Source organism: Psammomys obesus, unplaced genomic scaffold (genome assembly GCF_907164565.1).
Source record: "Psammomys obesus unplaced genomic scaffold, mPsaObe1.curated_primary_1811, whole genome shotgun sequence".
NCBI classification, from domain to species: domain Eukaryota; kingdom Metazoa; phylum Chordata; class Mammalia; order Rodentia; family Muridae; genus Psammomys; species Psammomys obesus.
Genome location: NW_026585895.1, coordinates 1,675,567 through 1,702,629, shown reverse-complemented (window position 1 = coordinate 1,702,629; position 27,063 = coordinate 1,675,567). Strand labels below are relative to the sequence as shown.

General features: G+C 41.3%; 1 protein-coding gene across 1 annotated transcript in view; it reads right to left on the bottom strand.

The window, feature by feature from the left end:
• Calcrl (calcitonin receptor like receptor) overlaps nucleotides 1-27,063 on the bottom strand; it is a 94,038-nt gene that overhangs the window by 38,352 nt on the left and 28,623 nt on the right. Inside the window, exons 2-5 of the mRNA XM_055600820.1 lie at nucleotides 6,696-6,786; nucleotides 6,426-6,535; nucleotides 4,311-4,397; nucleotides 2,480-2,609 (exon numbers count right to left, since the gene is read on the bottom strand). Of these exons, the coding sequence (XP_055456795.1) occupies nucleotides 2,480-2,609; nucleotides 4,311-4,364 (184 nt within the window). The 5' untranslated portion in view covers nucleotides 4,365-4,397; nucleotides 6,426-6,535; nucleotides 6,696-6,786. The remainder of the gene's footprint in view (nucleotides 1-2,479; nucleotides 2,610-4,310; nucleotides 4,398-6,425; nucleotides 6,536-6,695; nucleotides 6,787-27,063) is intronic.

The window sequence follows — 27,063 nt, the reverse complement described above, 5'->3', positions numbered from 1 at the left end:
CTTTCTTTCTTTCTTTCTTTCTTTCTTTCTTTCTTTCTTTCTTTCTTGTTTTTCAAGATAAGGTTTTTTTTTTTTTTGTATAGCCCTAGCTGTCCTGGAATCACTCTGTAGACCAGGCTGGCCTCAAACTCTCAGAGATCAGCCTGTCTCTGCCTCCCAAGGGCTGGAATTAAAGGCCTGTGCCACCACTACCTGGCCAGAAACTGTATTTTTTTGTTTGTATGTTTGTTTTTGTTTGTTTGTTTGTTTGTTTGTTTGTTTGTTTGTTTTTCACAACAGGGTTTCTCTGTGTAGCCTTGACTGTCCTAGACTTGCTTTGTTGACCAGGAACTCACAGAGATCCACCTTCTCTGCCTCCCCAAGTGCTGGGATCACAGGTGTAATCCCACAGTACGCAGCTAGGAAGTATTTGTTCTTTGTGTAGCCATGGCTGACCTGGACTCACTCTGTAGACCAGAATGGCCTTGTAGAACAGCCATCCACCTTCCTCTGCCTCCCAGAGTGCTGGGATCTCAGGTGTTAGCCACCACACCTAGCTTAGAAACTGCATTCTTAAGGAAAGTTATTTGAGCTTTTTCTGAGCAAATCAATACTATTTCAACATTTCAACCATAATCATCTCGTTTTCGTCAATGTGAGGAAAAAGAGGCTTTTGTGATATATGTGTGTGCATATATATTGCATATTATATATGCATAGAGAAATTAACTCACTGATGTTCTAAAACGTGCCTAATCAAAAATCTGTAACAATCTATAATCCATCAGAATCTAGTAGAACATTGACTGCTACATGAAATATTTGTTAATAATAGCATGTGTGATCATTTTAGCCCAAATGGAGTCATAGTAATTCTGGTGGCCTTAAACTCTAAATAATTGCAAACTTTTAAGAAGCAACTAAGACAACCACAGCTTTCTTTCCTGTGATTGTAAATAAATTTTAAAATCTCTCCCATCATGCATGGCTGTGAAAATACATCTTGTGATCTCTCAAAGAACATTCTTACTGCTTCAAAATCATCTTCAACATGTCCACGTTCCCACCGCACACGCCTGTGTGTGGTACACTGTCACACCAGCAGCGTGATGCGTCACAGCTTGTTCTTTAATTGTGCTGCTGTGTTAGAGCGAGATGGGTGTCTCTGGTCAGATGGTTTCAGAAACACAAAGTTTTTTTAAAAAAAAGGTGTTTAGCCAACTTTCAGAGTATTCTTTACAAATTGTGAAGTGCATTGTGAAGGTCTGAGGTAAAATAAGCAGTGACCCTGAACTATTTTATCACAGAATTGTTTTACTATGAAATTTAAAAAAAAAAATTTCCTGTTGCTCAGTATTATTTTTTAGTACTTAAGCCTTTATCTAGATCATTTGCAAGGGTTAGTTCAGTAGTTTAGAAGAAATAGTATGGAATACAGTAAGGTCAGTTAACCTAGAATTGTTGTGCAAATATTTTAATTACTTTATAATTCCATCTTATTGTTGTCCTAAATCAGATAATGTGTCACTGGTTGGCAAGTATCAAAACAATACTTTTCTGGCTATACAGCAAAAATGCCGATGGAGCTTCAGTGCTCAAATAGTTATTCAAGTATTAGTAAATTAATGTTCATTTAAATTAGTTAGAAGGTACTAAGTGTGAAAAAAAAAGTTTTTTTTCTCATATTTAAAAGCAAATTCATTTTTAATTACAGATACTTTACTTTTTCTCTAATTTACATGTAAGTATATTATAAATGGGTTTTTTTCTAAATGTTTTGAAATCTTTCTTTTCTCTTACAGTTAAAAAAAAAAAACAGAATTATCTAAAGGGTCCACATTTTGCTTTGTTCACCAACCTGTACCTTGTCTTTGAGACTAATGCTGTCTTGGCTTGTCACAATAAGCCTGGGAGCTCTTTTGGGTTTGGGTATGTACAGAGACTCTACTTTTGTTACTCATGTTTTCTGTCCAGAATCGAGGCGAGCGTGTGCTGCTTGGAAGGTTCTTTGTGACTGGCACTAATGGCAAACCTTGTCTTTGGGGAAACAGAGGCTTTTAGACTTCAATAGCTCTGTTACCAAATTTTCTGTGAATATGCGTGTTTTATGAAAAACATCCACGTGCAAGTTCTAGCAAACTCGGCATCTTTTCTTAAAAGATAAATTTACAAATTACATTTACTGATGGTCAGCAGCTATTGACTCATCTTGTTCTAAAATTAATACAGTATAATAGCAATATCTGTTAATATTTTGAATATTTTTACACCTTCTAAAAGGTCATTCTGAGAAATTCAATATATGAAATATTGTGATGAATTTTACTAAAAAGATTAAGCCAGATCATGCCATAAAACACACTTCACAAATACATAATAAAATGTACACATAAACCAGAAAGCAAGCAACAGTTAATTTTTGTTAATAGACGTGAAGAGGCCGCATGGACAGTTTTCTCTTAAATACACGTTAAGTGGGCTTAGAGTCGGCAGTAGCTACCTTCTGCTTGCTGAGCAGGTTCCTGCATAATCTTTTGGTAACATTCGTATTGCGCCGTCATGATCTTGTTTCGAGTGACTCCCAACTCCGTTTGGTTAAAATCTTCATCTGTCGCGGCTGTGACAAGCGCCTGAGGGGGCAAAGCAGCGAGGGCTTTAGAATGGTGGGAATCTTTGTCAGAGGCCTGAGGGACAGCCCGAGAGCAGTGAGGTGCCTGAGCACTAGCCCCAAGGCCCGTGGCTGACCACAGCACCGCCCAAACACTCGCTCTGAGATGCCAACAGCTACATCTACAGTCCCGCCTGGCTTCACTGCGTGTGGGTAGGCTATCAGCCACTACTCACATGAGTCTCTTTTGCACTGTAAAATAGTAGAGAGTAGCATCCAGCTATCAGGGAATACCAACCACATCGAAAGCAATCGAATTCGTACATCTGTAGCATCCAAATAATCATTTCCTCACTGCGCGGCATGCCCTTGCCTGATCAGCATCAATATTGACTGTGACTTGCTGGTAGGTTGAATTTCCCGCTAGCGCTGTCTAAAGCAGTCACCCTGTGAAGGGGTGACTGAAACTCTAGAACATCAGGACTATTTTTAAGTCAATTAGTCTTTACTGCTGTGGGCTGGACCCCACAGCCGACCCCAAGACAATACTAGAAAAAAAGACATACACCGTTTTTTGAAAAGGCTTGTTAGAAATTAAACAAAGTAATAATAATTTCAAATGGATTTGCACAGTGTCCCTGCGTGAATTCAGGGAAGGTAACAGTTCCTTATTCTGCGGGAACTCGCGTCGGCTTGCTGGCAGGCTTCACGGAGGGTGTAGCTGAGACACAGCTCTGCCCTTTGAAGTCCAGTCAGTTACCACGATAACATCTTATAAGGGCAGACACTGGGCTGCTTCTAGACTCGAGGGTGTTGTCCTAAGTGTGGACTCACAGAAACGTAACACTGCTTTTTCGCTCGTTTAAGTTTTCAGTACTCTCTTTTTTTTTTTTTTTTTTTATCTTTTTGTTTGAATCTTTTTGAGGGCTTTGCTTGGAATCACCACAGAAAAATTCTTTTTGCTGGCACAGAACTGGATGAGGTTATGTCTCTGGGTTTCTCGTGCACATAAAGAGAGAAGAGCAACAGTGGTTTTAATTCAATGCAGAGAAAAAGATGAAGAGAAACTTAACTACAAAGAAGGGACGCCAGGAGGCGGCGGCTCTTCTGGCTTTGGTAGCCCTCTGGCTTTACCGCTCTGACACCCGTGGAGAGAGGCATGTGGATGTGCACTCACACACATGGAGACACACTTGCCCCAAGTCTAGCACCAGTACCTATCTGAATGAGCCAGTTGATGAGTGGACGAGTAAGGTAATACACAAGGCAGCACACAACCTCTAGGTACTTTCAATCGATATATGCCAGTTGGTGGAACAAAAGAAAATTTTTAAAAGACTAGGATATGATTTTCTTCAAAGGATTCTCTGAATCCATGTGTCTCTCTAAACATATTTATGTGCTGTGTATATTTGTACTACTACTATAAAGCGTCATCCCAATGTCTTTCACACTTGACCTCTTCAACATGAGTTTTGCACGTGCCCATTGGTTATTCCTTCCAAGGACCAACAGTCTGTATTGGTTATAAAAATTCAAAGTATAAATAATACTAAAAGAAAATGGATTACGGCTGTGTGGATTGGATATAAAAATGAAATCAACTTAGTCATCTAATAACTGCTCTAACTTGTATTTATTAATGTCTATCAATTAGATGCAGATTTTAACAAAGCATAAATAATCATAACTAATGAGATAAATAAGTAGGACAAATGCTTACCACATAAAGAGGCAACAGAAACAGGAAACATAGTATATGATTTTTATCCATCATTAAAGTCCAAATGAAATGTGCTGTACGTTCAAACTATAAAAAAAGAAAGAAAATTCAATACTTGTGAAATTAATCTATGCCTCAGAAAAGCTGTTGTAATTCTATATTAATTCTAACGATTTGACTAATAGTCATATGTGTTACAAATATTGAGAACATGATGGCTTAGAGTATAATAGAGTTTAGTGAAATATAATCTAGTTTAATTTAACTTACAAATAAATCACTTGATACATGTCTTTTTGTGTAATTAGAAAGTATCTTGCTTTCTTTGCCTTTACCAAATTGGAATTATTTAACCACAAACATAATCAGTTTTACATGACTATCTTTTACATTGTATTATATATAATTTATGGTTATTTATCATAAATATTAAATCTATCTGTAACTTTCTGAGTTCAGTTTAAGGAAGGAAATTACTCTCAAGCCAATTGCCTGAGAATTCAAACAACATAAAAATGTACTTTCAATTCTTCACTGTAGAAAACTGTGATTAAATTTGTATTAGTACTGATTACCAGGAGGCAGATTTTGAACCACCTAGGAGACACATCTGTGAGGAATTATGCATATTAAATTAGCCTCTGGGTATGACTGTGAGGGATCATCTGGATTTGGGTTGCTTGGGATGGAAAGACCTAGCTTAGCTGTGGGGAGCAGCACTCTGTGGCCTGGGACCATGAACTAAATAAAAAGACAAAGCCGGCTGAGTGGGCGCACTCATTGCTGACTGCTTCTTGACTGTAGACAAAGTAACCAGATGTTTCAAATCTCTACTGTCCTTTCTTTCTTTGACAAAATAAACTAATCCCTCAAACTGTGAGCAAAAAATAAACCCTCTTCCTTTAGGTTTGTTCCTGACAGGTATTTTATTAAAGCAATCAGTAGTTAATACAGAAATTAATTATTTTAAATCAGGAAATAAAAAGATTCTCAAGGTCATCCACATTGTTGAAATAAGGCTCCGGGGAGGAACAACATTAAGCAAATGTTAATCTAGTGTTAGATCACATTTCAGGCTGGTAAAAAGTGGTCTCTCAAAGCTGGCCTCACCACTGGCAGGAGAGCTGGCCCTGTCCCTCACTAGCTGCAGCATTCAGGAGACTGGGCCCTGTACCTTGCCAGGGCAGCTCAGTAGAGCTGGCTCTGGTAGCATAAGGACAGGAATGCTGAGCTGAGCCCAAGGGCATGCGAGCTGCCCCTTGCCAGCTACAGCATTGGGTGAGCCAACCGGGGCAGAGCTGGAGAGCTTGCCTTGGTGGGGTGGGTACAGGAGAGCTGGCAGACTGAACTGCTGGAGTGCGTGAAGGGACAGTCCTTCAGATCCAAAGCTGTGGGATCTCATGACACAGGGCAGCAACAGGATATCTGAGAGGAGTCCAGTGAGGACCCAGCATTGGTAGCGCAGCAGAAGCCGGAGGCCTCGAACCACACCAATGACTCAGTGCAGAGAACATTTGCAAGTAAAGACGTGTGGACAAAGGGTGTGCTGTGGGACACACTGTCAAACTACAGCTTCCACGACAGGATTTCTTTTTATTCTATCTTCTTTTCTTCTGGCTGGGGGATGAGGGGGAGGTTTTACAAGGGCAGATATAAAGAGACTTGGAGATGAGTGGAGTGTATGATGTGAACGGCACCAAGAATCAGTAAAAAAAAAATTCAACGACCTCTCAAACACCATCTTCTAGGTGATACTAAGAGACAGGCTCTGCGGCGCTAACGTCCCTAGAAACTTACTTCCTTGAATACCCTAACACAGAAGTTTTCTACGTGTGGGTTATCATGACATAAACCCTGGACATAACACACATTTAAATTAACATGTAACAATGACTTTTCAGAGAGAACAAAAATGTATTCAGTAGATATTTTCCACTGAGCAATGAACTTGGATTAAATTCTGTTAGAAGAAAAGGCATGATATTCATTATATGACTAGCTTCAGAATACAATTAGAAAGCCCTTTCCCACGTGACCCCATGTTCTGTGGTTTTATGACAGGCTCTCACTGGTGGTTAGACTGAATTTGCTCCACTGTTCATCCAATTGACTCACCAGCTAGCTGTGGCTGTTCTTGTCAGTCATAGGCCACCCTCTGAATATTGTTTCTCTTCTATCAATCAGCTACCCTGGATGTGTTTTCTGTGATCTTAAGGAAAGTATACCTGAAAATCAGGAAGGCCTGTATTAATCTCATATCTTAAAACATAGTGTGCTAGACTGAAAACTAGAAATGAAAGTTTCTGTAATTTAGTAATTAACAAGTTGTTACTTTAGTTGTTAATTACTTTTAGCCCCTGGAAAATCTAATTTCCAAATACTTACATGCACAATTGTCTCCAGACTCGAATCACATTTTCTCCTGGATCATGTCCAACATTGTCTTCAAGAATTTCTTAGTTACAAGGGTCATGACCTAAAATATGGATTGATTTAAAATAATTTAATATGATGTTAACAAAACAAAATTATTTTCATAGTAAACCTAAATTTTCTAAGTAATATGGTTACTAAAATTATACATTCTTGAGCTATTCTAATTTTTAATAAACTACAGAAATGATAGTGGAAAGAGTAGTCTTCATCCTGACTTTTAGATCTTTGTTCATAATAGGTTTGAGTTACTATTGAACAGTTTAGTTACTGTACACAATTTTTCAGTATAAATCATAGATGTGTAATAAGAACACAGTTGGCCTAGAAATTTACATATTCCCTATGAATAAATGAATTTCAAAGTGGTTATATTTTTAAAGAAAATATTTCCAGGCCTGGTGGTGCACACCTTTAATCCAAGACTCTGGAGGCAGAGACAGGCAGATTTCCATGCGTTCCAGGCCAACCTGGCAGCATGGGGAGACTGAAGCCAAACAGGGCTATACAATGAGACCCCATCTCAACAAACAAAATAATTTTTAAAATGATTCTGAATATGAATTTATGTTTTTCTTTTTATTGGTTTATTCATACATTTTCCTTAGGTATTTATAACAAGTAGATTTTTCTTTATTTCTCTCTTTACAGGGTTTTCAATCATTCTGTCTTAAAACAATGAGTGTGGTTTTCTAATCTTATCAGTGAAACTCGAATTATCGTCCAGAATCAATGAGAAGATGCAGTTTTGGGGGATAGGGAGAATACATGCATTTGTATTAAAGAAGTAAAGGCCTCAGTAGTTTGCTCACAGCTCTTCTTTTCACGGCACTGATAACTTATTAAATTACAGCAATGTGAAACCCATCGCAAAGTAGCATGTTTCATCTGGAGCCAGGAAACGTAGGGAGCACCCAGGTTTAATGCCAGGGAGCCTGGCAGTTCCAACTTCCAGCTTCAGCCTCACCTCTCTGCTCTCATTACCAGACCTAAAAACAAAAATATCTATTTGCTAGAGTAACAGGAAGATAACTTTGTAGGTTCTGTTCATGGAAACACTTACAGCTCTACACTTGGATGAATATATCTTACTTTTATCTCATTAGTTTAACCACCATCACAGTCTTAATAGTGATTCATTTTGCATCATTTTTTTCTTCAAACTACAGAAAGATAATTCATTTTGTGCTTGATATCTAAAATAGAAAAAAATATATTTGCAAACCTGTATGTTTGGTGGTTACATGGTTAACAAAGTCATTAAGTCTTGGAGATTCTGTTATTTTTTTTTCTCTCTCTCTTTTTAACTATTTACCATGTATTCATTTTTTTTTTTCTGAGGTGAGGATTGAACCCAGGGCCTAATGCTTGCTAGGCAAGCTCTCTACCACTGAGCTAAATTCCTCAAGAATCATTTTCTTAAAAAAAAGTTAAAAGAGGGCTGGAAGCATGGCTCAGCAAGCCTGACGACCTGAGCCCCCACAGGACCTGGTGACCCACAGGAAAAAAGGCAAGAGTAAGCCCCTCCAACTGTCTTCTGACCTGCGCGCACACCATGCAAGTGCTTCCCCACCACAAACACAACAAATAAATATAAAAACTAAATAAGAAATCATGTATTTACAAAGCCAAATACATGATTTTTGGTTTGAGGTTCTGCCTCTAATGAGCTGACTTTTTTTAAGACTGGCTTCTCTTTAGAAACATATCTGCTCACGATTTCCTCTACTCGTTCTCTGGTGTCTCTAGTGTGCCTGAGAGTATAGGGTCAGACTGCATCGAGTACCAGTGGTAGCCCTACTTGAGCACACACGTGCAAACTCGCGTGACAGCCCAAGCAACGATGGCCACGTCAGCAGACGTCTACACGGCAGGCTTACCTGAATGCAGTCATCTATGTTTGAATTTGAACCGATTATCTACAAGGTCAGGAAGGTCTGAAATTCATTCTAGTTAAGCATAGAGTAACTTTTAGATGTTGTTTGCTTCACATTTGTTTGTAGTTTGTTTTTAAACATCATATTGATTTTCATTTCTCTAGGATAATTGGGACATCGAATAATACAACTGAGTTTTTGATTTACCTGACTCTAAGACACAAGGGTTGCAGAAGGTCCTCTGAGGTGAAGCCTCACCTCTTTTTCTGGTCTATGGCAGTGTGCGGCTGCTCTAAGTTGTCCACTCCCTCCACTCTCTGGTTTGGCTCTTCAGGGACAGAAATCACATCTGAGTGTATGTGCACCTTCCTGACCGGACGCTCATAAATACTTACTGACTACATAAATAAATGAATGAATTAACCAATGAAATATTTCAGAAAACCAACATTATGCTCAAGACTTTTTATCCTAAGTAGCAATTATCATTTCTTATCTTAGAAGGCTTTTGGTTGTGATGCTACACAGTGGTTCTCAACCTGTACCTATCTGATGCCCTGCATGTCAGGTGTTTCCGATACAGTTCACAGCAGTAGCAAAATTGCAGTTATGAAGTAGCAATGAAATAATTTTAGGCTAGTGGTTGGGGTCAGCACAGCACGAAGAACTGCATAAAGAGTCGCAGCATTAGGGAGATTGAGAAGCACTGATCTACACTGAGCACCAGATTCTGATAATTAACATTCTTACATGAGCATCACTACTGCCTTACAAAATCAGATCACGAAAGCTACTTATTCAGTCTCAGAACGCCAGGTGCCAGGATGTCAAATAAGTCATGGTCTACTAAGCTGGGAACGCATCAAGATTACACAAATTTAAAACACTGGGAGGTATGTTTAAAAGATGACCAGTTCACAGTCATCCATATGTATGTAAAAATACATGCAAATCGGAATAGAAATAAATATTCTGCTTGGGAGACAGATAGGTTTAACAAAGCAGTGCTCTGATGCTTTACACACAAGTCAAGATCAAATTTCCTTCACCATGTACAGGGCTAAACCCTTCAAGGCAAAGTGCTTCAAAATCATGTTTGGAGATTTCCCAAGCATAACATATTGAAAAACATTTCACCTGACATCGCTCTTATTTTTGTTGTTATCTACTACATTTCAAAATCAGAGTTCTAAAAAAATGCATCTTAGTAGTCGCCAAGTCATCTTGGCTACAGTAACTGAAGAAATATTCTCAATGCAAAGAGTTCCATGTTTATAGCTTTCCCTTGTCACGCCATCCCTCGGTGATCTGAGAAACACGCTTCTAGGAGGAGCAAAGGCGTGCTTTCCACAGGAGTACCTTATTCCCAATCAGGGGCAGGTGTGGCCCTGTCACTCACAGCAGCAAACAATCATGGCCGGCCGCTGTCGGCATCCCTGGAGAACAAGGGCCCTATCTGCCCTCTGGATAGAATGTATCTTCTCCAGTTTGACACTGTCCCCACCTGATTCACCTCATTCCACTTATTTAGGAAAGCAGCCTCATAGGCATTTGACACCAGCGCTCTACGGAAGGGTGTGTGCGTGCGTGCATGTATGTGTGTGTGTGTGTGTGTGTGTGTGTGTGTGTGTGTGTGTGTGTGTATAGTAGACTGTAAAAAATAAAATGAAAAAAGATTACAGCAACAAGTTTGTGTGATAATCATCAATCACGTTGTGGACACTTGTACTCTCCACAAGACACGCCAATGTCCAGGCTGTGGGGTGATTCAGTTCACAGCTGTCACCTGCTCGTACGAGCTCTTATCCAAGTTTCCCTGATAATCGTCACAAGCAGCGAGTGGGGAAATGGAGGTATCACGCCTTTCACCATGAGGTCTGCAGTTAGTCACAGACAGACCCTGGGTGGGTACGTGGATAGCAGATATAACTGAAAATCAGCTTAGGTTGTATCTCAGATTGGTAGATGCAGATTTTGTACGGCTCTTAGGGGAAGTACATTTACTTGTGACTGTCTTTTCGAACACTTTCTTTGCACACTTCCTCTGTCTCATCTACATTAAGGTCATTATGAATGCACTTTTATGAAAATGCATTCCACATTAATCAGTTAACACTCTTAAGCAAATGATCTTTCAGATCTTGAATTATTTACTGACAACTGAATGTGACGTGTAGAATATAGTAAGTAGTTTCTTTCAAACTTGGGGAGAGAGGAAGTCAATGAGGAGTTCAGAGTAAGCAGCCGAGTCTGCTGGCAGGATCCCCAGCGCCCTGTGGTTTGTTTGAAGACACTTGTCAGAGTCGAGGAAGCTGCAGTTTGCTCTCAACTGAGTCTGTAGCCACAATGGCACTGGTACTATTGCCTAACATTTTCCCATTCTAGTTTCTGGTCTCAAGGATTGTTTATGAATGATTTATTTTCCCTTCTCAAAGTTAGAAAGACTGGAAAAACTGGTTCTCTATGAAAGCAGTTTCCTTACGCGCAAACAGGACAAGTACATATCCTTGCTCTCGAATTCTCCCCAACCATCAGAACTTCAAATTTTCGAGTAATTTATCATCACAGAAAGAATGTTGAGAAACAGAAGTTACTTGAAGCACAACTTGTGAGTCAGTCACAACATTATATAATTTACCCTTCTGATTTTAATTTTCAAAGCTGCCTGGGTTCATTTACAAAATAACCTTTTCTGCTCAATAAAGTTCATGAATTTTGAAAAGGACCCTACTCTTGGATTATTGTAGGATAAATATGTTTTGTTTTACAAAAAAATATTAATAAATATAGCTAATCGGTGCTGATTTGTCAGGACACAAAGATGCAAATGTTTGCATGCTACCTGCAAGCTGCTCATTCTATTTCCCATTTTATTATTATTCACATACATGTATACATACTTTACATTTGTTATGTTATATTAAGTTAATTTCTAGTTGAGTTGCCTAATCCTAATATTAAAAGAGTATGTTCACGCTAAGAAAAAAATAGTTTCCATCTTCTATTCCTCTGCCTCTTAAGTACTCTGAGTTATTTTAGGCTCAAAGCCATATTCTTTTTCTTTGTTTATTTACCCAGCCACAACAGAGCTGGCCAACAGAAGCTTCATTTCCCACACATGACTAGATGCTCTAATATCCTAAACCTAGGCTTTAGCAAAGGTCAGTGATGTTCTGGCCGGCACACATTTGCCCTCCTTGTGGCGTATCAGACAAGCCATTTCTCCTCAGTCAACGCAAAAGATAAACTTTCTTCTTCATCCTCCTTGCAGGTTAGAATTTCTTTCTTACAGTCTAAGAAACGAATCTATTAGAGAGGGAAATTTTTAATATAAATGTCTCAAAATTTGATTATTTTTTCTTTTATCATCATTGCTTATTTTTTTGAGAAAACTTAGATCTCAAAACAAAAAACTATTACTACCACTTACCGATCTGATTTACATACAGTGTAGTCATTGATGGAGATATGATAGATTTTAATGTTACAGCCAAACCTGGCCCAGAGAGGCCTATATAGTTTTATGATAAATCAAATACAAACATTTAGTGAGATCACAAAGGATCTTTCCAAAAAACCTAACGGCCTGTTGTCCTGGCTTTTGGTTACTCTCCAGACATGTTAGTAAAACTCTATTGATGAAGATACATGCTGGAGTGGCAGAGCGTAGAGAAATCAATCTGGCACTAATGGGAAAGCTTCGCTCCAGCTGTCTTAGTTTGGGAAGCACAGCAGCACACGAGAAAAGCAGTCATCAGTCCTACAAGCTGTCAACCCTGTGAGCTACAGTAATGACTGCCCTGGCAAGACAGGGCTGCTACCACAGTGACACGAAAATCATGGAGTAACCAACCATTTGCTGATTGTGTCTAAAGACCCCTCCATAAGATGGAACTCCCGCCTGCTACAAAACTGGACCAAAATTTCATGACTAGCTGTCATAGACCCTAGGAAGTAAGATGGATACAGTCATAAACTGCACACACACACACACACACACACACACACACACACACACACAAGTTCTTACGTTTATAACCATATGTTAGTGCATCTCCTAGTCCTCATCAGGGGAACTCTTTTTGCAATGAATGTCAACATACATACCCACAGTTAGTCAGCAAGCAGAGAATGAGAGACTGAAATACTCAGCCCTAAAAGGAATATTTGTATCTTACCCCTACCGCTAAGCCTCAGGGGTTGTCAAGAAATTTCAAACAGAAAGAGTGTAAGAGCGAGGAGGGGTAAATGACTACCAAGAAATAGGACAGTTAGCCCTATGAACTCACAGAGATTGCAACAGTATAGACAAGACCTACACACACAAGCCAACAAAACCCCAGAATGGACTGAGGAAGTTGGACAAGAAGTCTCTCTCTCAGGAGCTCCGGCAACAGACAGTTTCCGGGAGAAGAAAATCTCTTTAAAGGTGTGATCCTGTTAGGCTGACCTCATGCCAAGGTTTGGGCCATACCCAAGAGCATTTGAGGAACACCAATTGGACTCAATAGGGAGAGAGAGAGAGAAAGAGAGAGAGAGAGAGAGAGAGAGTGAAAGGGAGGGGGGAAGGAGTCAGGGAGACCATGGGAGAAAAAGAGAGAAAACAGATGGGTTAAGAGAGAGGCATGGATTTGAAAGGAGACTAAAGAAGACAGCTAAATCTCCTGACACTGTTTTTGTCATTTTTAATGTCTTGGAAATATTCTCCTGGGGTCTACAGTTGCTAACAGTCCAAGAGTATAAGTTTGAATCCGACAATGACCTGTATAAACTGAAGTTCTAGCAATTTTTTGTATAGTATATTCAAATAGTGGCATCATGAAAAATATATCATTTTAAGTTTTTAAAGGAGATGAATATGAAGCCTCCTAATTTGAGTTCAAGGTGGGTTGAAATAGCCTTTTCTAAAACTGTGCTGAACGCATGCCAGAGACCCTCATTGGCCAACTTGCTTATCTAATGAGCATTCCAGGCTGGACAGCTGAGCAGCTATTCTAGAGATTCTTTTGTGATTGGGTTTGGGATTTCATTTTACACTCTGGAGTATTTACCCATGGGAATAATTTTCTCATTGTGGGCATAATTAGCCATTTTCCGGTAATTTTAGCTACACTCTTTTTATTTGAAAAGGCAAGTGGCCAGTGTCAGCCCAATTAGTAAAAGATGGGAGGGAGTCTTTTTTTGAAAATGCAGCTCTGGGCTTGAACACTCTCCATAGCTAATGTGGAAAGAATTAATTGGAGTAAGATGTGGCTAAGCTCTGGTCAGGCTAGCACAACCTCTGCTTAGGCCGGGTGAGCCGTGGTTATGGTCGGAAATGATGCAGTCAGAACCCTCCCTTGTAGTGGGGTCATAGCAAAGCACAGCCTTCAGCCAGAGCTGCCCGGCAGGCAGGGCACAGTATCAAGATGTTCGTATGCGTCCTGTGAGCTCAGGTAAAATACGGAGCCAAGTACAGACAGACAGCTAAGCACCGCACACTGCAGAGACGACTGTGACATTTTCGGAGCCCTTGTTTCTGGTGTACTTAAAATCGGTTACAATTCTGAAATTCCTCAGAATACAAAATCGAATTTTAAGCTTTGTTTTGTATTCTAAAAGGTTTGAGAAGTGTTGTTGTAGTAGAAAGCTGGCTAATTTTAGAATAAGGAAGCCTCACTGTTCAGTCTACAGTTGACTAGCACGAAATTCCTACAAAACAAGATGGCTGAATTTCATTCCATCATATAATCTAGATAGTTACGGGTTTTTTTCCAAGGGATTTTTTCATTTAAAGTAAAAGATTATTATTTCTTAGTATATTCTATGCCCTGGTAATAACTCATAGTGGATGCTTTTAAATCCCATGGATCTATAAAGCGACTGTTAAGGGGAGCATATACTTTACTACCCTTCTTAGGTGATCAAGACTTAAAGTATGCCCATGGAATATATTTATATCCATATATTTATATACTTCGCTCAAAAAAGTAAAGCCAACTCTCAGAAGAAAGTATTCAAGACCACTTTGTCACCATGATTTAGGAAATACTTTTATAGACATGACATCAAAAGTACAAGTCACAATAGCAAAATTAGACTGACTACATCAAAGTTATATATGCTTGTGTACAAACAGTACCATTGTGGAAATGAGGACAGAGGGTATCTCAGCAGTAGAAGACGGACCGAGAATGATCAAGGTCCTAGATTCAATGTATACACACACTCATTTACATACACACACAAAAAAAAAAAGAAAGAAAGAAAGAAAAAGCAACCCAACAGAGGGACAAATTTGAAAATCACATTTGATAAGATGTGTTTATCATTGATACAGAAAGAAATTTTACTACCCAATAAAGAACACCTCAATTTTAAAAAAAAGGCCAAAGGATCTGACACATACATCGAGCACTTGGAAATAAAGACTCTGTATTGTTAGTTATCACGAAATGCAGTTCAAAACCACAATCTGATACCGCTTCCCAGTTAGGGGGTTACGCTGGGTTGTTACACGTACGATAAAAAGAAAGCCAAGCAATAAGACGCTTACGAAGAGGTGTGGAAAATGTGAGCCCTGTACGTTGCTGGTGGGAATGTAAAATGGTGTAGTCACTTTGGGAAAATATTTCAGAAGTAATACTACAGGTTAAACCTAAAGTTACCATCCGACCACAGTTGTCTGTCTAAGTACACACTCAAAGGGAATGAGGACATGTAGCTCCACACTTGTACATGAAAGTTTCTGCATTAGTCCGCTGACAGGCATCTGAGAAGTTTTCACCTTCCAACTGTTAAGGACAATTCTAGGAACATTCATGTGCAAGCATACCAAGGCTGGTTACAAGCAAACATCGTGCTCACTGAAAGCCAGTTGAAGGATGTACAATTTATGACAATATTTGTGTGAAACATCTAGAATAGGCTAATTTAAGAAACTGGAAATTCCATTATTGTTTGCCTAGGGTAGGGAGAGAGCAGCCATGAAGGTGATTGATGATGGATACAGGCATCCTTTGGGTGATAAAACTTTCTCAAATCAGATTATGTGACTCTTACACAATCTTAAAAGCATCAAAACCATTAAAGTGTGCGCTATAAATGTATAAGCTATGTGTTAGATGATTTATATATTAAGCATTTTTAAAAGTTGTTGTCAGAAGACAGATGTATTTGAGTGGAGAAGTTGCTTACAAAAACCACTTTTCATAATTGCTCTAACTCCTCCCCCCTTCTTCATCTTCCTGTCTCTATCTTTCTTGTCTTTTATTAGAAAATTAATAGAAATGTTGTAAAAGAAAACACACAAAAAATTTTGTCTCACTTACATACATCATTTCCCAGATTGCTGCGTGGAAACCTGGAATTTTTCCTTCAATTTGGTATATTATTTCATGTTCAGAAAAAAAAAATTTCAGTATTTTACATTGATTGAGCTATTTTGTAAAGAAAAATACATCATCCTCAAATTTTGGTTTCAAAGCTTGCATTTCAATTTACAGGCAAAACATTCTATTTTATTTCACAAGTAAATGTTACTGAAAAATAACCCTATTAATATTCTGCTATGCTCACAGACAGCTGACCTCTAAGAGACTCCACCCAATAATGGACCGAAACAGATGCTGAGACTCACAGCCAAATATTGGGCAAACGTAGGAAGCCTTGTGAAAAAGTTGGAGGAAGGATAGAAGGACCTTGAGGGGACAGGAGCTCCACAAGAAGACCAACAGAGCCAACTAACCAGGGCACAGAATGGCTTGCAGAGACTGAAGCACCAACCAAGGACCGTGAATGGACTGGACCTAGGTGCTCTATACAAATGTACCTGATAGGCAGCTCAGGCTTCATGTGGGTTCCCTAGTAAGGGGAGCAAGGATTATCTATGACATGTGCTTTGTTGCCTGCCTTCTGATCACTTCCTCCTGGCGGGACTGCCTCTCCAGGCCGCAGGGGAAGAGGATGTGCTCAGTCCTGATGGGACTTGATGATCTGGGGTGGGTTGGTGGAGGAGTCTCCCCTTCTCTGAGGAACAGAGGAGGAGGAAGGGGAAAGGGGAGGAGGAAATGGGAGGAGAGGAGGGAGGGGGCAATGATTAGGATATGAAGTTAGTTTAATTAATTAATTAAAATAACCAATTAGATTGAATTGATGGAACAGATCTGAGTCTATAGGAGGAAATTTCCCTTTGGTTTGGATAGGGTCTATGAATACTTACCTTATTCTCCAGATTGCATTTTTTTACATTTTTAGAATTTTAAAATTTATATACATATAATTATATGTAATCATTAATTATACTGAATGTTTCATGTACTTTTTAAATTTTATTTTTTATTTATTACAATTTATTCACTTTGTATCCCTGCTGTGTCCCTCCCAATCCCACCTTCCCTCCCTCTTCTCCCCTTATACCCCTCCCCTAGTCCATTGATAGAGGAGGTCCTCCTCCCCTTCCATCTGACCCTAGCCTATCAGGTCTCATCAGGACTGATTGCATTGTCTTCCTCTGTGGCCTGGGAAGGCTACACCCTCCAGGGGAAGGTGGTCAGAGAGCCAGCCACAGAGCTCATGTCAGAGACAGCCCCTACTGATCAGGGTATTGAAGAAGATTCTGAGACTCATAGCTAAACTTTGGGCAGAATGAAGAGAAACTTATGGAAGAAGGGGAAGAAAGAAAGATCTGAAGGGAACAGGAGCTCCACAAGAAGACCAACAGAGCCAAAAAAAATCTGGGCCCAGTGAGGCCTGCAGAGCCTGATGCTCCAAACAAGGACCATGCATGGAGAGGACCTAGAACCCCTGCTCAGATGTAGCCTGTGGCAGCTCAATGTCCAAATGTTTCATGTACTTAACCAATACTAAAACTAAAACATCTATAGCATAATTAGAACTAGGAAAACAATTAATTTTCTACCCTTTCGTAACTGCCGTCCATTCAGCATCTGTCCTCTCCAACCTCTTGTACTTAACCCTTCCTGCTCTTTTTTTATGCGGTATCGTACCCACCCGTACATTTGTAAACATATACACGTATATTATTGGCCACAAACTGCATATGAGAGAGAATATGTAGGGTTTTTTTTCATTCTGAGATTATGTGACCTCATTTACTTTTATACATTTCAAGTTCATCCATTTTCAAGCAAATGTCACAAGTGCATTTTTCCTTTAGCGGAGACTTTCATGGGAACATCCTCTCTGCTTTGCTGATGGAGGCAGCCAGGCTGTCCTGAGCAGCGTGAAGTGGCTACAGCAAACCCCACATGCAGTGATGCCCAGATCTGTGCCTTCCTGAGAAAACTAGTGCTTTTCATGTATTTCCCAACTTTTCTAGAAAGTAGTAACAACCGTAGGAACATTAAACGCTACAGTGATACAACGAAGTTCCTGCTATTTCTTGCTCCTATTTCTACAATTTTTCCCGAGCCTTGCACTGTAGAGGTAGCCACTGAGAAATTTCATAAGGCCCAGCCGTAGGTGAAGAGCCACAGGCATCAAGAGTGGCAGAAAGAGAGAGAGAATGAACCAGCTTTCTCTGAGATTAAGCCCTCTGATAGGTAGGTGTGTGTGTGTGAGTGTGTGTGTGTGAGAGTGAGTGTGTGTGTGTGAGAGTGAGTGTGTGTGTGTGAGTGTGTGTGAGAGAGTGAGTGTGTGTGTGAGAGAGTGAGTCTGTGTGTGTGCACATGATGTTTAGATGTGAGTGTACAATCATCGACATCATACATCCTAGATAATAACCAGAGAGGGGGGTCTTCATTAATAACCCAGCCAGGGAGCCGGGTTTCAGCTCTGTGGCCTCTGGAACTCGGCCCTCATTGACTTGTTAAAAACCACTCACAATGGCTAAGACAGAAACACACTCAAATGCCCACGGTGTTAGAAAATTTTCATTTATAGTGAGCGGAGAACTTAGTGACTTAAAAGCACAGGTCATTCCCAGAACTGGATATTGGGTGTCAGAATAAGAATCAATGGCCGACTCCAAGACTACAGCTGAGAAAAGTGATGGCGGGAAGTTCCAGAGGCCGCTGAGACAGTTTAGGAAGAATGACTCCAGGAGTGTTGTCTTCTTGGGGTTGTAGAGATCAACAAAAGAGAGCCTGGAAATGGGACGCCCTCACCATCACCACTAGACATTTGGTCTGGAAAGAGCTGGCTTTAGTTCGCATATATAGTATAATAAATGTGTGTGCAAATACAGATACTTTCCCAAACGTTAGTGTCTCAGGCAGCAGTTCTCAAGCTCCAGACTGCAATCCCTTTGGCAAGCCTCTGCCTGCAAAAGCGTTCGCATTACGGTTCATAACAGCACCAAATTTGCAGCTATGAAGTAGCAACGAACACGATTTCATGGTTAGGGGTCACCACGCCATGCAGTGCCATTAACGGTTCGCAGCATGAGGAAGGTTGAGAGCCACTGGCGGTGAGTTCGAAGTCAGCAACGCTACGCGCGAGCAGCAGGTAGGGATGAAGCGCTGGGAACACAAAGGAAGGATGCGGGAGTGAGCCAGGCCGCGTGACAGGAGACACAGGGACGGGGAGGAACCTGAGGAGCTGAGGAGTTCACCGGTGGACCCCGGGTGTGGGGCTTCGGCGTCAGCGGGACAGGTTCTCACGACACTGGGCGGCGGTAACTCTGCACATCCCAAACACTGCTTCATTTACTAATCAGCCTGGGACTGTGTCTGGGTTAAAAATAGACTTTCCCGTGTAAGAGAAGTCGGCAGGAAGAGGCTCCTCGCTGAATTAAGCTGCGCTTAGGTGAGAACGCCGCCGCGGCACGGCTCGTTCCCCGTGAGAGAGATGGCAAACCCATTTCGGCGGCTCTAACCTTTACAAGCTGCTATTATCAACCCAATTGTATGTTTTTTCCTGTTGCACAAACATGTTCCCAAAAGACTTCTAAAATAGCTTTCTTTCCTGCTAAATCGTTGTGCCAAGCACTTTTTCTGACTCTCAGTTCTAAGTGCACCAGGATGTGTGAAAGGAAAGAAAAAAAAAAATGCCCCGTCACGCTTGACAGGGTTTAATAGGCCTTAACAACGCCGAGATGCTGGCTAACGACGCCTCCCGCCCGCCTGGGAATCCTCCCTTACTGCGCTCTACCCAAAATAAAAACTGTCCCGAAGAACAGACAACAGACCGCGCAGCACCTTCCCAAGTCCCGCCTTCACCCCAGGCACCCAGGGAAAAGCCTGCACTCCCAACCGAGAAGGCTCTTCTCAAGTGGAAAAAATATCAGAACAGAAAACAGAACTTGTTTGTAAACATTTGATGTCCTAAAAGAAAAGGGAAGACGGTGTCCTGTTTGTGGACGCGGCACCCTGAGCAGCGGGGGTGAGCTGGGAGGGTTAGGCCGGCCCGGAGACGTCTTCAGTAGCAGGTGAACACAGCTCCAGAGCTGGACGGCACATGCTCGGGGCTTCTGGAGACACCGAGGACGCGTCTACACCACGTTCTCTCGTTTTCAATGTCTTTTGTTCTTTCTGGAACAGCAAATCAACAGCCACAAACACGCTGTGCCTTCTCAGCTGTTTCGAGATGAGTCTGCAGCTCCAGAGACACGGTTTTCACCGTAACGTTGCTTGTGTCACCGGCTGCGCGTCTGTCCTCCTCGCGCACAGCTTCCCCGAAGTCGTTCTGAACGACACAACCACGGCAGTCTCGAAGGGAAATAGACGAAAACAAGCAAAAGCTAGAACGCTAAGCTAACCGGTAGCTTGGTGGTGGCTGCAGCTGGAAAACCCTGAGGGGTTTCGGGTCAGGAGTCAGAATGATTGTCTGCTCGGTACGGTACGGCAGTCTCCTGGCAGTCGCCCGCCCGGGCAGGTGTCAGGCGAGCAGCAGGGCCGCGAGTTCGGGACGCCTGCAGGCTGCCCAGCGGGGGACGAAGCCAGGCTTGGGCGGTGGTGAGATGGGAACAGCGCAGCGGTACAGCGGAGCCACAGGGGTAATCACCAGGACAGCTCCACAGCAAAGGGTGCTCTGACCCCAGAGCAGCTGCGGGACCTCCTGGGTCACTCTGTAGCTGCTCACGCCCGCAAGGCTGTGATGTTCGGTCAGGTAATACATGAATATCAGACAACTTCTCTCCTCTTTGTGAAGCAGACCCCGCGGGCCACTGAAGATAGTGGGGCCTGAGACAGTCAAGAACGGACGGAGATGACAACTGTGTGTGAGTCATTTGTTTCTAACCAAATGACTTGGCTGTGTGCGCACAGCGCAGCTGCATTTAGCTTTGTCTGCCGCTGCCTTAAAAACGCATATGAGCTCCGTGCTCTAAGAGCAGGAATACCAAAGTGCCTCTGTCTCTGCCCTCTCTGTCTATCTCTCTCCCTACCTGAAGATAGTATTATAAGAAGTCTTTCGCTCTTGGTCATATCAGACTGATAGAGGAATTCTGAGTCTGAGCTGTCAGCTCTTGTTTTGGCTAGCTTCATCCATCCTAGATAAAGAGGAAAGCTGGTCAAATGGCGGTGTTAGACAACGTGCTCTGTAAATAATGTGGTCTGGGCGGTTGTTAGTTCCAGAGAAACCGGCGTAAAGAGATGCAAATGGCTCAAAGGGAAAGAAAACCTGGAGCCCTTATACTTCAGAGAGTGTCTATTGGGTTCCTTTGAGATTGAGAACTGGTGAATAACTTAGATATTTTGTTTTTATGTTCTTACTTGTGCTGTTTAAGACCTATATGTGCCTGTACATAGGTTTGTGTGAGTGTATATGTGACGTGTGTCTGTGTGTGTGCTTTCATCATTTTAGACATTCTAATGCTTTATGTGTTCCTATAAAACAGTGACAATCAGTGGCTGGGAAGCAGATAAAACTTATCACCTTATTTGTGGAATATTTTGTCAAAACTTTTTTTTATTTTATTTTTTGATATTTTTTAATTTAATTTTTATGTTAATTACAGTTTATTCACTTTGTATCCCAGCTGTAGCCTCCTCCCTCTTTCCCTCCCAATCACACCCTTCCTCCCTCATCTCTTCCCATACTCCTTTCCAAGTCCACTGATAGAGGAGGTCCTCCTCCCCTTCCCTTTGACCCTAGCCTATCAGGTCTCATCAGGACTGGCTGCTCTGTCTTCCACTGTGGCCTGGTAGGGCTGCTCCTACCCTCAGGGGGAGATGATAAAAAAGCCAGCCACTGAGTTCATGTTAGAGACAGTCCCTGTTCCCCTTACTAGGAAACCCTCTTGGACACTGAGCTTTCATGGGCTACATCTGTGCAGGGGTTCTAGGTTATCTCCATGAATGGTCCATGGTTGGAGTATCAGTCTCAGAAAAGACCCCTGGCCCAGATCTTATGAAAGAAGGGGAAGACAGAAAGACCTGGAGAGGACAGGAGCTCCACAAGGAGAGCAACAGAACCAAAACTTATTTTTAGCCAAGTGTGGTGGCACACTCGGGAGACAGAGGCAGGAGGATCTCTGTGAGTCCAAAGCCAGTCTATCATAGCAGAAAAGGCCCAATCTTAAAGTTAAAAAGTGGGAAAAATTAATCATTTGCATAAAGTAAGGACTGAGGTAGAGTTTAGTGTAAATATGTGGAGCTTTGACGTCACAACTGTCTTTAGCACAGACACGCTTCTAAGTATCACGTTGAGTGTAAAAAATCAGAAACCATTAACTTGAGTAGGAAGAAACACAGGCTCTAATTCTAACCAAACCCAGGGATTACAGTGGAGACAAAATGGCGTCTAGAACATATTTGGTCCTAAGGCTTTCGAGCATGGTACAAACGACTTCTTAGTGATCCTACCTTCATGGGCCCTAGTTTCTGTTACAGACAACTCTATGTTTACTCTGTGTGCAGCACCGCCTCTCTTTGGTGGGCTCCATTGGTAACTCTCTTTAATTCAGATTAGGATCTGGTACCCGATTCCTGATGTTCAGTGACTCTTTTTCAATTCTATTGTTCCAAGTAAAAATCTGCTAATACATTGTTTTATATATATAACAATATGCAAGCACACTAAGTATAAAAGTCCAAACTAAAAACAAAGATCGTTTTTAACCACTAATTTAAATTTGAGCTTACAGGAGACAAAAGTTACACTTTGCTGCATACCACAGTCTTCTTGATAGATCTAGAAAACGAATTTTTGGCTTTCCAATGCCCTAACAAATTCTCTGAAGAAGGTTTCCATCTGCTTTCTCAGAAAATTAGGATGAGTGCTACCTCAAAATCCAGCTGTACCACTCCTGGGCATATATTCTAAAGATGCTCCACCAGTCAACAAAAACATTTGTCATAGCAGCTTTATCTGTAACAGCCAGAATCTGGAAACAACCCAGATGTCCCTCAGCTGAGGAATGGATACAGAAACTGTGGTACATTTTCACAATGGAATACTACTCAGCAATTAAAAACAAGGAAATCATGAAATTTGCAGGCGAATGGTGGGAGCTAGAAAAGATCATCCTGAGTGAGGTATCCCAGAAGCAGAAAGACACACATGATGTATACTCACTTATAAGTGGATATTAGATATTTAATATAGGATAAACATACTAAAATCTATAGCCCTAAAGAAGCTAAACAACAAGGATGTCCCTAGGGAATATGCTTAATCCTCATTCAGAAGGGCAAACAGGATAGGCATTGGAATTAGGAAAAGACAGGGAACAGAACAGGAGCCTTCCACATGGGTGCCTCTGAAAGACTCCACTGGGCAGGGTATCAAAACAGATGCTGAGACTCAGCCAAACTTTGGGCAGAGTGCAGGGAATCTTATGGAAGAAGGGGGAGATAGAAAGACCTGGAGGGGACAGGAACTCCACAAGGAGACCTAGAGAGCCAAAAAAATCTGGGCCCAGGGGGTCCTGCAGAGACTGATAAATCAACCAAAGACCATGCATGGTGAGGACCTAGACCCCCTGCTCAGATGTAGCCCATAGGCAGCTCAGTCTACATGTGGGCACCTTAGTAAGGGGAGCAGGAGCAGTCTCTGGCATGAACTCAGTTGCCTGCTCCTTGATCACCTCCCTCTGCTGAGGTGGCCTTAGCAGGCCACAGAGAAGGAGGATCCAGACAGTCCTGATGAGACCCAATAGGCTAGGGTCAGATAGTAGGGGAGGAGGACCTCCTCTATCAGTGGACTAGAGGAGGGACATAGGTGTGGGAGGGGGGAATGAAGAGAAGGGGGACCGGGAGGAGATGAGGGAGGGTGCTACAGCCAAGATACAAAGCGAATAAAGTGTAATAAATAATACTTATTATTATTACTATTTAAAAAGAAAAATAAGGTATATAAAATTAATATAATAAATAAAAATCTATGCCTTATAGAATGTTTTTGGAAAAAAAAGAAGATTGCTATCATATTTTAAAGATTATTCAGAGTATGAAAAATAGAAACCAGCAATAAGACTCAAATATGTTTAATACAAAACTCATGACAGTTTTATTATTATTACTTTTAGGTGCTTGAGATTAACTTCAGGGCTTTGTGTGTGCTGGGTGAGTAATTTGCCACTAAACTACAGCCTCAGACCCAAATTATATTTTCTACTGTGTATGCATATTTTTTCCCTTTTAAAAACTAAAGATAGCCAAGCACATGCCCTTAATCCCAGCTACTGAATCTCTGTGAGTTCAAGGCCATCCTGGTCTACAGAGAGAATTCCAGGACAGCCAGGACTACACAAAGAAACCCTGTCTCAAAAAAAAGTAGATAAGTAAAAAGATAGATAGATGATAGATGATGATGATGATGATGATGAAGATAGATAGACAGATAGACAGATAGAAATAAAGATGATCATAGCGACCCCTGCTTGTTCTCCCAGCACTTCAAAGGCCTGCAGGAGACCTGCCTCCGATTTGAGGTGAGTTTGGGCAACACAGTGAGATCTATGCCAGATTGGCTTGCAGTGAAAGACCACGGATCAAAAACAACAGAGAGAGAAAGAAGAGAGAGAACACCACCCTTGCTTTCCAAAAGTCCCCACTGAGCGCAATTCTTACACTGCAGTAACAAATGTGAAAAGTGAGTAAATACGCCTTGAACTCCAGCCCTACTCTGTACAGAGGGAAACAAACCAACTGCCTTCTGCAACTATTAACTTGGGATAGATAATCCAGACTGTTTTATCATTTTATTGGTATGCACATATAAATTTCCACAGTTTAGAAAGCAACCAGTAACCTTTTATAAAAGAAATGAATTCATTTAATCACCATATTGTTGAAAGAGGTAATTGTACTGTGATAACTGAAGACTCCAAGACCAAGAAAAAATACAAGAGTTTTTTTCTCTTATCATTTTTTTAATCCCATTTTCTCTTCTTCACAGTTCTAGATAGTAATTAAAGCAATTTTGTGAAATTGTTAAATTTATTTGTTATAAAGAAGTAGCAATCATGTTTATAGGATTTATAAGTAAATGATTTCAGAACACGGAAAATGCCAGCAAGTGTTCCTGCCCAAAGGTCTAAAGTTCTTTCTTTTCCTGGCATCACTGTCTCTCTCCCAAGGCTGTCACGTGGCTGAGTGGCTTTCTGAAGGGATGTTTTACATGTGAATGCCTTTAATTGACCCTGTTTGCCCAATAATGATGGATAATTGCCTTGATCTCCCTGGGAAAGTGCTCTTTCCTCCCTCCTTGAGTCAGCTTCTAGAGCTTGTTTGCTGTGACTCAGGGAACAACCTTAGCGGAGGGAGAGTAAGGATGTCTCTCTGGACCAATAAAGGAGATGCTGGCATCTAGCATCTGTAAGAAAATACATATCTCTGACAGTTTCTTTAACAAGAACTAGGAAGCTTGAATAGCTTTAAGCCAAAGAGAGTTGGCAGCAAACATCTGACTTCAAAGTCAAGCAGTTCAAGTGACTTTGAGGACAGCGACACAACAGTGTTCCAAAGCAGAATCCACACATAACTGCGAGATGCTCTGTACTCTGCTGGAGTTTGGTGTGTTCAAACATTCAAAAACATTAACTGAAACACCAGGAGGCACCTGACAAAGGACTGTATACGATGAATGTAATGAAAAATGAAAACGGCTAAGATAAAATTTCTTACAAATTGTACTGCAGAGACAGGAATTAAATACTCGCACAAATTTAAAGTTACAAATGAAGATAAGTCCTGTGAAGGAAAAAGATGACCTCATATTGTGGCTCAGGGGATGATTTCCCAGAGGAAGTGGCATTTCACTAGACATCTGCAGTTGGAGGATAGTTGTTGAGAAACACCAGAGCAAAGGGCCTCTATCAGAAGCGGGGTAGGGGCAGAGGGCAACTGAGAGGGTGCCATGAGATGGGGCTGTGAAGGAAGGTAGACCTGGGGAACACACTGACCTTAGGTAACTGGCCGAAGACTCCGATCTGTGTCCTGTAACACCTGCAAACATCTGTATCCAGCAGGAAGAAATGATTTGGTTTATGTGCCCATTAAAGCTCAGATGCAGCTGGGTTGGGTGTGAGGGAAGCAAACAGCAAGAATAAAGAACCTTGCTGAGGAGTATGGCTTTTAAAAAGGAGAAGGAGGACGTTTGGTGGTAGGAGTGGGAGGACCTGTGGAGTGGAGTTCTATTTTTAGATAACACTGACATCAACATTTTACAATAATAGTGGGATGTATGCGGATGACAGAGTTTGACTATACAAAAGATGTTTAGATTTCTCCAAAGACTAGAGGAAAAATAGGAAGGACTGCCTGGCCAGCTTTTAAAAGTGGGCTACCAGAGAGCAGGAGAGCAGGTCTGGTGAGCGTGGAAACAAGGGAATGGCATTCTGTCTATTCCCTTCTTTTGTAAAACTAGTTGTTGAAAAAGAGCAAAAGGAGCCGATGGGATTCATAAAAAGCATAGAGATGTTGGAAGACATGGAAGAAAGGATGGGCTAAGCCACCTAGTACCCCTGAAGAGGCAAATACCAAGTCCGAGCTAAGATTAAAGTTTGCTGGCTGGAGGAAGAGCATCACTGCCACAGCTCATAGGAAAAGGGTTTCACAGCAGAGTAGAAGGTGGAGCCCGGCCTTGCAGGCCAACAGGATAAGGAGCCCCTGCAGGCATCAGGAGTCTAAGTATTTTCACTTTGGGGAGAACAGCACTGGAGATACTGGATTTCAAACTTTGTGCTGGGATGATTTTTGTGTGATAGGTTAAATAGTATTTTCTGTTTTCCTGATGTCGCGTCCTAGAGATGTTTAGGGAAAAAGCTAAATGAATAATATATTGATTTTTTTCTTCTGAGATTTGATAAAAGAAAGGATGTTTGAAGTAATAATCAGCTTTAATTACTGATTAAATTCAGTGAGCAGAAGCTCCCTATAGTTGAAGCTTGTCTGTTTTGTTCTCCTTTCAAAACTCACGCAGTCTTTATTTCCTGGAGTCAGGTAGCCTAAGGGGTACTGAGGGTAGCACACTAAAAGTACATTAAGGAAATCATTTTCAAGGCAATGGTTTTGTGTGTGTGTGTGTGTGTGTGTGTGTGTGTGTGTGTGTGTGTGTGT